Source organism: Antennarius striatus, chromosome 9 (genome assembly GCF_040054535.1).
Source record: "Antennarius striatus isolate MH-2024 chromosome 9, ASM4005453v1, whole genome shotgun sequence".
Classification (NCBI taxonomy): domain Eukaryota; kingdom Metazoa; phylum Chordata; class Actinopteri; order Lophiiformes; family Antennariidae; genus Antennarius; species Antennarius striatus.
In genome coordinates, this window is record NC_090784.1 from 21,968,543 (window position 1) to 21,980,048 (window position 11,506).

Below are 11,506 nucleotides of genomic sequence, written 5' to 3' on the forward strand. Positions count from 1 at the left end.
TTATCAGCAGAAGAACAAGGGAGACCGTTCGGTTACACGCGTTTAATTCCACATCAACACAAAATACAGCAAGAGGAACATCGGAGTGGAACATTAGCCGTTAGCACTGCAGCTGCTGCTTCAGTCGAAGCTGGAACCTCTGAAACTGAGCTGGACGACAACTGATGGTGGTTTAAAAAAACAAACATCCAACACGCAAAAATACTGAAGCCAAACCGCAGGCGGTGAAATCGACACGAGGGGCGGCTGAAGAGGATCCATTAGCAACCGCCAGCATGAGGATGATGATGTCATCGCTGCCCTGGACCACTTCCTGGAGGTCTGAGGTTCTACTGAGCAGACTTCATCCTCGCCGAGCGCCGGGTGAAAAGACCCCCAGTTTGTAGGGTCAGAAGTATGAAGGCTATTATTATCAGTGTTGGCTGTGGGTTGAGTCAATACTTTATGTACCGGCATAAAACGAACATTTCTATGGTAAACTGTTGTGTTTTTGAGGTATTTAATAGAAGCTTAAAACTGTTACTATGACGACCATTAGGTGAATGTTTAGCAGCGGCTCGATTTCCACAGGAAACCTGTCGTCACATGAAGGAAACGTAAAACTGTGACGGTTTGAAGTACTGAGTGGTGCTGAAGCTAAAGACACAGAACAACAAGAGGCTGAGAACAGGTTAGCAACAGTCTGACAACGGACTGACAGTAGGTAAACAACAGGTTAACAACAGACTGACAACTGACTGACAGTAGGTAAACAACAGGTTAACAACAGTCTGACAACGGACTGACAGTCGGTAAACAACAGGTTAACAACAGACTGACAACTGACTGACAGTAGGTAAACAACAGGTTAACAACAGTCTGACAACTGACTGACAGTAGGTAAACAACAGGTTAACAACAGTCTGACAACTGACTGACAGTAGGTAAACAACAGGTTAACAACAGTCTGACAACACTACGGCGCTGCACAAACTGAATCTGACTGAATCACGTCCTGAACGACCAACAGAGCTTCAGAAGACAGGTTTCCACCTGGACATGACATCATCATCATCATCATCACATGACAGGGAGAGAGATTTGATTTAACCAGTAACTGATGATGGTTCGAGCTGAGCCCTCCGGTCCGTTCCTGTTCCTGTTTAACACTCAATGTCTTAAATTTAGTGGCGTCACACAACAAGCAGCCGCGTCAGCAAATAACTTCAACGTGTAAACTGAACCTTTAATCCTTCCTGTCAAAAAAAAGGAAAAACTAATCTGTCTAAAACTGAACTATGAACCTGAAGCTGAGGTTGTGTATTTGATGTGTTGCCCCTTCGTCCCTCATCCTGTGACGACCCACCACCCATCTCTTCTTTATCTCTATAAAACCCAACCCGACTAAAACAACGGTGCAGGTAGATAAAAGTAGCTGCTCTAAGTACAGAAAATATGTGTTTACACTCTGATGGAACATCAAACCGCTCCCTTAAAGGTTCTGCATTACAGAACAAAAATACATCTAATAAAAATACACTCTTACATTTGCAGGCCGGCCAGCTTTCAGGATATAAGAAAATAAAGTTAAAGGTAGAGTCAGAGAAAAACAACCGGGGTCAAAGGTCACAGCAAAGGAGCAAGGGAACTGGGAGGAGGAGTGTGGAGAGAGAAATGAAGCGACTGACCGGGGGTCAGTTGTCGTCGCTGTCGCTGCCGGACTCACTGAGCTGGAGGTCGTTTCCTGTGAACAAACATATAAAGGACCAATCAGAGGCCGGGTCAAAGGGCGTGAAACTGCACACCTCCCTGTGGCTACGCGATACCCACGAAGCGTGTTCATCAGCTGGTTGTTGCCCTGCTGGCGGTCGGCGCCTCCGTTGGCGACGGCGTGGCGGTTGGGGGAGGTGTGGCCGGGCGGCCGGGGGGCGTGGTGCTCGCCGTCGCTGCTGCTGCTGTCGTCGCCGCTGCCCGACGCGCTGGCCGAGTCAGACGAGCTGCTGCTGCCGCTGCTGCTCATCTGCTCGATCACGTCCACCTCGGCGCGCAGCTCTGAGGACGGAACGCCCCTTAGAAACAAATACCACCCAAACATGGGGGGCGTGGTTAGACCGCCTCACCTCGCTTGATGTCGTCCAGCTGAGGCTCCGGCGACGGGTTGTCCTTCGATGGAGAAGGAGACGCTTTGGCCCCGGCACTGGGCTTGGTGGGGGCTCGGAACTGAGAGCTGGACTGGCTGGACCGAACCGACTGCTGCTCAATCCGAGCCTGGATCTTACTGCTGCCCTCCGCCCTGAACCACACACACACAGACACACACACACACACACACAAACATACACACACACAGCTGAATCCTACCTGAACAGACATTCTCTGAGGGGACCAACATGAAGTCAAATCATTATCAAACACAGCAGGTGTAATTATTCTAATCGGCCACCAGATGGAGCCAAAGATCTGAGATTACATTTTAAGCATCAAAGACTGACATTTTAAATAAAATTTTTAAAAAAGATCATTTTAATCTGTTATAACCGTCACTGATCTGGGAAGGAATCATAAATCAGGCGCTGTTTTTTCTGGACAGAAGCCCAGACTGACGCTCTGAAGTTCCTCACCTGGTCTTCTTGACTTGGATGCTGCTGCTCAGCTTCTCCAGGACGAACTCCCCGGTGTCATGATTGATGATGAGCACGCAGTCCTTCTGGTACGGACGCTTGTTTCCTTTGAAAACCGTCATGGGAGGCGTGGAGCCCTGCAGGAGGAAGACAAACCAAACATGTTTCCTTCTAAAATAATTTAAGTGGGATTTTCACTAACAACAGCAGCTATTCATGTCTCAATCTAACATTACAAAAAAGAATGTAATATAATAAAGTGATCTGTAATCCATTCCAGTAGATATTTAGATTACACATCATCACGTTTTAAAGCAGACATTTCCCACACGCCTTACCGGGATGTGAGGTAACGTTATGGTCACTTCGTCACCTTTCCCAACCTGCAGCTCTCCCTCGCAGCTCGTGTCGATTGATGCCGGTTTGAAGTCATCTAAAAGAGACGGCCAGTTTTAAAAACACCTTTCTCACAAATATGGATACGACTGTGAACTAATTTAACCCTGGCAACATCTGGGTTCATCTGGTGAAGAGAGGAAATGGGCTCAAAGGCAGGTATTTATCATCAATACTTCAGCAAACATGACAACCTTTCATAAGAATTAACCATATTATTATATTAATGTATATTAAGATATAAAATCATATATCCACAAAAAGAATGTTATAACGTAAAAACAGGAAATGCTTTGTAGTAATAAATGATTTTAAAAACATTTGAATAAAATTTTAAGTTCATTAAAAATGAAAGTTAATAAATGGTGATCAAAAATGGTGAAGCATAAGCTAAACGAACAGTATGATACTGTAATAATAATCGAGGTTTTTCCACAGTGTTTCTCATTTATAGAATCTCACAGTAAGAAAACGAACATGATCAGATAAAAATATTAAAAGAATAGTTTTTGTAATTTCTATGTCAAACTAGTTTTATTGTGTATTTTCTACACAAACATTCGTCCTGCTTTAAAGGCTCATTCAAAAACTTTTAACCAGGTAAACTAAAGCTAAAGGCGAGCAGAGCTTTTCTATCCTTAGTGAACAAAACATGATTTAGAAGAATAAAACACAACTCAGTCATAATGCATCTATAACCTAAAACTGAACTCGAGTTATTTCCATGGATGTTCTGACGTAGTTGTGTTGAACATAGCAGTAAACTGGTGTTTCAGATCAATAACATCGATCATGCTGTGAGTCTCACATCTGATGGTGTGAAAGGAGGATTTCGGCCTCCTCTCAAAGCTTTCACCGAGCTTCAAAACATGCTCCTCTTTGTCCAGCAACGGATTCGTGCTTCCATTCATGTCTCGCTTTATTTCGAAAATGAAACACACATTTATTAGAAATAATCCAAAGAGTCGATCTTCAAACAGATTAGGATGACAAAACAACTAAAAACAAAGTTATATCAGCGCTGCTAATCTTTAGCAAAACATCCCTGTCGTCACTCGGCCACGCCTTTTCCGCTTTTGGTCCGGCTATAAAAAGTCACCGAAAACACACGACAATTACGTTGTTTTTTAAAATAAAATATAAAATGCAAATTTCAAAATAATTACTGATTAAAAACATTTTTTTGTGGTGATGCAATTTTTTTTTAGTTTTGCCGTTTACGAGCAAACCGACCATGTGACGTCAGAGAAAATAATAGAACCTTTTAGATCTTTGTCCTGTCAGCTATCCGGAAGAATTTAGCTGACGGACAACATGGACGCCAAACTCGTGAAAATGTAACCAGCTACCTTATTTGTAAAACTTCCAAGTTGTTTTTAGTTTTAGACAACATCTAAAAACCAAAGTTGTTGTAAAATATTTATAAATGTTCTGTTTTGACTAATTTAAAACTAGTAACGCCTTTTTTAACAGCGACATGGAACTGTCGGGAAATGAAAGTGTACCCGCTGATATGAAGGCAACACACACCGAAGAGGAGGTGGACACAAGCGAACAGAGACCTCCTTCTGTCCCCGGACAAACTAAAACCTCCACGTCCCGCGTTTTAACCCAGGAGGAGGTGGAGGGTCTCGGCCACGACCGGGCTCTGGTGTCCGAGTTCAAACGGATGAAGTTGGAGAGAGAAGCTCAGAAAAACTGGGACTTGTTTTACAAAAGAAACACGACAAATTTCTTCAAAGACAGACACTGGACCACCAGAGAATTTGACGAGCTGAAGGCGTGTAGAGAGGTGAGGATCACGGGGACGACTTTAAGTCAGACACCAAATCTGATCGTCCTCAAAACTGTTCCTACCTCTAGATTTTGTTTCAGAGTAATGGTTGTATAACCTGTATTCACATCAGACAGTAAAACAATGAATCAAAGTGACGGCTTTTCCTTCTCAGACCTGATTTTGGGACTTCTTGTGTGTGGTTGGTAGTTTGAGTCCCAGAGGCTGGTGCTGCTGGAGGCCGGCTGTGGTGTAGGAAACTGCATCTTCCCTCTGCTGGAGGACGACCTGAACATCTTCGTTTACGCCTGTGACTTCTCCCCACGAGCCGTTGAGTTTGTGAAAGTAAGGTGTCCCTCAGAATCAGGGAATCTTTTGTATTTGATGTTTATAGAGGATTTCTGGTAACTTTCTGTGCTCCATATAAGCTCGTTGTTTTTCTGCTGCAAGATTTCAAAGCTTAAAACAAGAGTTGTTGTGTAGGACAGCTCAAAGGTTAGGGGAAACACGAATCACTTTTAATTAGACAATAATAAGAATCAAACTTCTTCTGCGTCTACAGCTGAACCCTCTGTGCTGCCCTGAGCGCTGCTCTGCATTCCAGTGTGATTTAACTAAAGATGATCTGAGGGAAAATGTCCCTGAGGGCAGCGTCGACGTCATCACCCTCATCTTTGTCCTGTCGGCCGTCCACCCCGAAAAGATGAAGCTGGTTCTACTGAATATCAGCAGGGTGAGAGAAGACATCTCCTGAGATGCACAATGAGTTACATACACACCTAATAAACGTAGAAACTACACTTTGTAGCGGTCTGCTAAAGATCTGGTGATACAGTCCGTCTGATAGAACCTGATCCTGGTGGTGTCCCCTGACATTCATGTGGTTTTAAGGTGCTGAAGCCAGGAGGCATCGTCCTCTTCCGGGACTACGGCCTTTATGACCATGCCATGCTCCGATTTAAAGCCGGCAGCAAGCTGGGGGAGAACTTCTACGTCCGTCAGGACGGCACCAGATCTTTCTTCTTCTCTAAAGGTCAGGGTTGTCTATGTTTGATCAGAAAACATGTTTAATTTCTTCTTTCTGCTTTCCTTCTCAGTCTGTTTCTGTCTGTTTTCAGACTTCCTGGCTGAGCTGTTTGAAGAGGCCGGCTTCCAATTGGTCGCCAACGATTACGTGCTGAGAGAGACCATCAACAAGAAGGAGGGGCTTTGTGTCCCCAGAGTGTTCCTGCAGAGTAAATTCACCAAACCCAGCCAATCAGAGAGCACCTGACGTCGCCTGACCCGTGACTCACCTCAGGAGCACAAGAATGAAATAGTGGTTTGAAACTGAAACTCTATTCCATTCTCAGACAGTTAAATTTTAATATTGACCGCCACGCTGCCGAAAGACAGGAAGGACGATCACTGATGATATTTACTGGTTCAGACTCGTTAGGAAAAGTTCTCACATTTTCCTCCTGGGAACAAACCAGTATCCAGACCGCCTCTGGTACAAACAACATTACTGGGAAAATAAAGACATGGATCATCTGATTGTTGTACGTTCTGACAACAGCTGATCCCACAGGTTCTTCATCATTATCATCATCAGAAGCTTCCTGAAAACGTGTGGAAATAAGTCCACTCCACAGACCCGTGACCTCAGATAAGCGTCTGAAAACGGGACGATTGCGATCATCTCATCTACAGATGGTGGATCAATTCTGAAGCTGCATTCTCTCAGCCACCTGTAGGTGGCAGTGTCTGCCCCAGTTCTATATGCTGACCCCCTCTAAACAGAGACTGGATCTAACTGGTCTGGATTCAGATGCACACAGCATGGACTGTCCCTATTTAACTTTATTGTATTATCATGAATTTTATTATTATTTTAAGTCCAGTTCTGCCTCAGGAACTCACCTCTAGACAAATGTCGTCAAAATTCGTTGTCATCTTTTTTGAGATGGAGGAGAAATTGAACTTCTATTAAACCATTGAATTGTTTTGGGACTCATGATTTTTTTGTTTAGACTGTTGTGAATTAACTTTAAAGGCAGATCGACCCGCTGAATGTCATCAGATTAAAAACCAACGAAGGAAAGGAGGATAACCAAGTGATGCTTCAGGGATAGAAGACATAAGAGGACTGCTGGTGAGAATCTGTTCACCATCCACGCCCGTTATGCAATAGTCTTCTTTAAGAATGACTTCCTGTGTGCACGTCATGTCCGTTTCACTCAGGTTAAAAACCCAGATTATGTCGTGTGGTTTCCCCCTTTAGCCTGACTGTAAACACGACTTTGAAACAATTCACCAACAGATGCAGCTTCCTGTTCTGTGGTTTGGGCTCTTGTTGGTCTTAAATTCAATGAGACAAATATTCAACCAAGAGTAAAGCTTTATGGAACTTTACTTTTATTACACTCATAAGAAAATGTGCTTGTAGAAGATCCAAACCGACGTGATCAGTCTGAAAGAGAACAGAGAGCAGAACCGGGATGAGAAGCTGACAGAGAAGTTGTGATTATCTGACTCTTCATCAAACTGTCATCAGGTCTCTCAGCCTCCCCCCCAGTAGCTGTTGGTTCATCACTCTGACTCTGTTCCTACCTTGGACTTCGATCCAGATGAAATGCCCCATGGCTCCGTCTTTGTTCTCACACTCAGCTTTGCACTGAACCCGACCATCGTCGTCTGGCGTCAGGTCCAGGATCTCCGTCACGACCCATCTGCGTCTGGTGTTGCCCTCGGAGACGGTCTCGTTCACCATGGTGAAGTACTTCCCCGGGTCGGACAGCTCGACGTCATTCTGACGCCACACAACGTGCAGCAGGCCGCATCGCTCGAAGTCGTAAACGGCCTCACATGTTAGTGTGAGCGACGAGCCTCTGGGGGGGGTGAAGGTCCTCTGGGGGTAGAACAACTCCACTGTGTCTGCAGCTAGAACAGAAGAAGAGAAGTCAACTTTAAAACTCTTTCTTCAGTCCCTCAAACCCCAGAAACAGTTCCAGAAACATTCCGGCGTCTCCCAGAGATGTCGTTCAAGGCGTGATGAAGGTCACGCCTCACTAACCTTTACCGATGGTCGATGACAAACACAGGTTCACCAGCAGCAGAGGCAGAGCGAACCGAGTCATCCTCCGATATGCTGAAGACGAAACGCTGAGGTGAGTCGCGCGTCGACGTGTTGGTGTGTCTGCGTGGGCGGAGGAAACGGCGCCACGCTCAGCTGCGTGACGGCGTTTCCTCCTCCTGACCTCCAGAAGCTTTCTGATCATTTGTGTTTTCACACAAAACATTTCACTCAATCAGGATCAATATTTAACGTCTCTGATTCTGATCGGATTAATCAAATTAGTATCTGATAGGATCAGTCGATTGGATCAGAATTAGCACTGTAGGAAGTGTCTGGTCTCATGATGTCAGAAACATGTCGTCATGGAGATGGCGTGTCGCTGCTCTCTGAGAAGAAGACGAAGAGGAGCTGCTAATAGTTCCAGTCATGCAGTTGTTGTCTCTGTGTTGCAGGATGGCCCAAGGCCTTCTGGGTAGTGGGGGTCAGCTTTGGCCTGCTGTGCATTGTGCAGTCAGTGATCTATGTTGTCTGGTTCACAGCAGGTGAGCATCCACCGACCGACTGGTCAAAAAAAAATTTCTTTTTTAGACCGACCAGAAAAAAAAATTTTCAGATCGACCAACCGAATGAAAAAACCTTTTTTCAGACAGAGCGACCGACTACTTGAAAAAAACAATTGTTTAGACGACCAACCAAACAGAAAAATTTTTTTAGACTGACCGACCGACTCTTTATCCACTTTCTGATTAATCAAAATCAAACATTCCCAACAGGTCACGCTGCAGGTTTTCCGAAGTTCTGTCGTGTGGATCGGCCTGACGATTAAAGAGTCCAAACGGGTCATTCAAAGAATCAATGGACACGTAAGACTCTGCCTTATGATGGTGATGCTGATGATGCTGGTGGTGTTTTGCAGTGGGGGGAGTCATCCGGCTACACAGTTTCACTGCTTGTATTCCGACCGGTCCTCCGGCGTTGCCATGCCCCCTCCTCCACCCTTGGATGACACTGTTTGTCTCGCCTGTCACATGATCACATAGCTGTGATTCCGTGTTCTTTACTGTCACATTCCTCTGCTTCATTTAATTAATACCTTTATTTATTTACATACAGAATATTCAAAGGAAAATAATGAAAATTGTGTTTTTATGAATGAGTTCTTGATCTTTCAAAATGAATGATTTTAAATAGTCTATAAAACATCTTCTCTCTTCTTGTTTCTTCTTCTCCCAGAGACCGCCTGATTGATTTAGACTAAAACTATAAATGTTGTGTTTGGATCGTCGCCTCACGAGCTGCACTTCTTGATCCGACCCTGAAAAGATGGGTGTGTCCCACTTCCCCATCCGTCATCAGGAAGCAGACAGGAAGTCAAAGGGATGGGGTCAAGAAGTCATCGGTCCACCTCTGCCTCTTCTTCCTTATGTTTCTCTGACTGTATGGTGTTGTGTAAGATCCGGAGGAGTTCACAACCTGAAGTCCAACACAAATAACAAAGTTTCCTGAAGCCTGATTGGTTCTTATTCTGACCCGTCTGTATCATCCAGTCCAAACGGGTTTGAATGAGGATAGAAAGGTGAGTTATAGCAGCTGATTAGATAACTAGTATGTCAGGTTTAGACCTTCCAGAGAAATTTTAAAAACGCAGTAGGGTTTTGGCGCTGGTGGTGGTGGCTGATGACTCTGCTTAGACTAATGAAATAATGCTGTCAGTGGCTTTCAGAGGACTGGACAGCGATGGGGGCAAGAAACAGAACTGAGGTATAGAAGGAACCACATTAGGTTGATTTGTAAGGTGTGTCGATCATCGTCAAGGTCATCATGTGACCTCTGGATGAGACATTTAGCTGACCCCCCCCCCCCCCATGAGCCTAAACGAATTATAAGCCGACACAATCAGCTTCTCTGCTGCTGTGAATACAGCCGCTGTCCGATTGTTCCACGAACACTTGAGCCATTGTTAGCAGCACGCGTTAGCATCCGCTTAGCCGTTTAGCTGACGCTCTCATCTGCCGTTATTCACAGTGAGAATAGGACTGAGTCACTCGTTAGATCGCTCCCGGTGAACGGCCGACATCAGTGTGAGGAGACGGTGATGGGAGCCACGGCACAAAGGGCAAAGGTCAGAGGCTTCGGCGCTCTCCCTGGACCGGAGGGGGGGGGGGATTCCGCAAACGGCATCTCTGTGTTTTCAGCGGACATTAGGAATCTGCTGACCCCGGATCTCGTCCCGACACGTCCACCTCATGAGGGCCGGGATGTTTCACATATTTGGTCGCTTGCATCCATGAATCTATTCTGACAGAATTCCACCCTGACCCCACACCCTTTACTTTGACTCATTTCTGATATTATAAGATGATGTCATCATTCAACCATCAGACAAGACTTCTAAACGAAAGCCAGATTCTGTGAGTGGTAAAATATACAACATTTATCTCTGAGATGAAGTTATAGGATCAGGAAACAGGAAATTAATTTGTATCAGTATTTAGCCCATTCTCCTGTTAGCATCAGACGTGTGTCCGGGTAATGAGCTGAACGCTTCTGTTAACTTGAATCAAAACAAGTTGTTGTGTTCACTCCATTTCACGCTAAATGTTCCTTAGATCCCATCGCCTTCAACACTGTACGGATTCCGGAACCATTCCAACCCTAGCCCCAATAATCAGCACTATATCAAGATGACAGAACAGTAACGGCACACACACACAATAACACAAACACACACCCAGCCTGTTAGTTCCTCTTTTGAAAGGATGACTTCCTGTTGTTGACACAGAGGTTCATACCAGTGGAGGTTTTGTGTGAGTGAAAATAAATTTGTATCTCTGAGGTCTTGACTCGTTCTCTTCTCCCCGGTGCAGTCCAGACCAAACCGAGCCATTTATTGCGTCAGTTACACAACAAGCGCGACGTGGCCTCAGGCGCCATGTTCCCATGCTCTCTGAGTACTTTCTCCTCTGATGAGCAGGAATGGAAACAATAGATGTAAAGGGTGATGGCTGAGAGAGAGAGAAGCGTCTATCTCTGCATCTCCAGAGCGATAGGAATGTTTTCTGTTCCATCCCACAGATTAAGGTTCATCCCGGGGGCTCAGTGGTAGATTCCAGATAAAAGCTCAGTGGAGCATTTGGAAGCATCACGACCTGAGAGCTGAATCCACAAAACGTCAATTTAACTGAAACTGAACAACGCCAACATTTTGCATTGAATGTCAGTGAGTTAATGAAATATTGGTCAGTCAGTCTAAAAAAAATTGTTTTTAACTCGGGTGGACTGATGGCCAAACGACTACTCAAAAAAAAAATTTTTTAGACCAACCGACCAAAAAAATTTCGGTCGGTCAGTTGGTCTAAAATAATTGTTTTTTTTTAACTTGGGTTGACTGACTCACAGACTTGTGAAGGGCATTTTTTTAGACCAACCAACCCACCAAATACATTTTTTAAACCACCCGACCGACCAACCGAAAGGTTTTTTTTTATTTTATTCTATTCTAAAATAACACTTCTAATAAAAAAAATTTTTGATTAAAAAAATTTTAATTGTAAAAGGTTTGTAGAAAAAAGTTTTACATTTTAAAAAAAAAAAATCTTCTTTCCAAAAAATTTTTTATAAAAACGTTTTTCCTAAAAAAAATTTGATTTTGTAATAAAATTATGTTGTTTTTTACAA

General features: G+C 44.2%; 2 protein-coding genes and 1 long non-coding RNA gene across 4 annotated transcripts; 2 read left to right on the plus strand and 1 right to left on the minus strand.

Moving 5' to 3' along the window:
* Positions 1-27: 27 nt before the first annotated feature.
* eaf1 (ELL associated factor 1) lies at positions 28-4,056 on the minus strand. 2 transcript variants are annotated; one of them, XM_068323031.1, is made up of 6 exons: positions 3,805-4,056; positions 2,939-3,033; positions 2,601-2,737; positions 2,100-2,272; positions 1,810-2,031; positions 1,525-1,723 (listed from the first exon to the last, which is right to left on the minus strand). In XM_068323031.1, the coding sequence occupies exons 1-6, from the start codon at positions 3,905-3,907 to the stop codon at positions 1,674-1,676; spliced, it is 780 nt and encodes a 259-aa protein (XP_068179132.1). In that variant the 5' UTR covers positions 3,908-4,056; the 3' UTR covers positions 1,525-1,673. The 2 variants fall into 2 exon arrangements, with proteins under 2 accessions (XP_068179131.1, XP_068179132.1); XM_068323030.1 differs by having other exon boundaries at positions 28-2,031.
* Positions 4,057-4,311: 255 nt separating this feature from the next.
* Positions 4,312-6,744, plus strand: mettl6 (methyltransferase 6, methylcytidine). Its single transcript, XM_068323037.1, has 6 exons — positions 4,312-4,333; positions 4,470-4,788; positions 4,981-5,115; positions 5,333-5,503; positions 5,662-5,803; positions 5,889-6,744. The coding sequence occupies exons 2-6, from the start codon at positions 4,474-4,476 to the stop codon at positions 6,041-6,043; spliced, it is 918 nt and encodes a 305-aa protein (XP_068179138.1). The 5' UTR covers positions 4,312-4,333; positions 4,470-4,473; the 3' UTR covers positions 6,044-6,744.
* Positions 6,745-7,779: 1,035 nt separating this feature from the next.
* Positions 7,780-10,634, plus strand: LOC137601081 (uncharacterized). Its single transcript, XR_011037020.1, has 4 exons — positions 7,780-7,919; positions 8,281-8,370; positions 8,602-8,691; positions 9,062-10,634. It is a non-coding gene; the product is annotated as an uncharacterized lncRNA (long non-coding RNA).
* The last annotated feature ends 872 nt before the right edge of the window (positions 10,635-11,506 follow it).

Bases quoted from the DNA above. Each gene is read 5' to 3' on its own strand.
- eaf1 (XM_068323030.1), bottom strand. From the start codon at position 3,907: ATGAATGGAAGCACGAATCCGTTGCTGGACAAAGAGGAGCATGTTTTG. The intron at 2,738-2,938 runs GTAAGGCGTGTG...TTCCTCCTGCAG, and splicing joins TAACGTTACCTCACATCCCG to GGCTCCACGCCTCCCATGAC. The intron at 2,032-2,099 runs GTGAGGCGGTCT...TTCCGTCCTCAG, and splicing joins GCTGGACGACATCAAGCGAG to AGCTGCGCGCCGAGGTGGAC.
- mettl6 (XM_068323037.1), top strand. From the start codon at position 4,474: ATGGAACTGTCGGGAAATGAAAGTGTACCCGCTGATATGAAGGCAACA. The intron at 4,789-4,980 runs GTGAGGATCACG...TGTGGTTGGTAG, and splicing joins AGCTGAAGGCGTGTAGAGAG to TTTGAGTCCCAGAGGCTGGT. The intron at 5,804-5,888 runs GTCAGGGTTGTC...GTCTGTTTTCAG, and splicing joins ATCTTTCTTCTTCTCTAAAG to ACTTCCTGGCTGAGCTGTTT.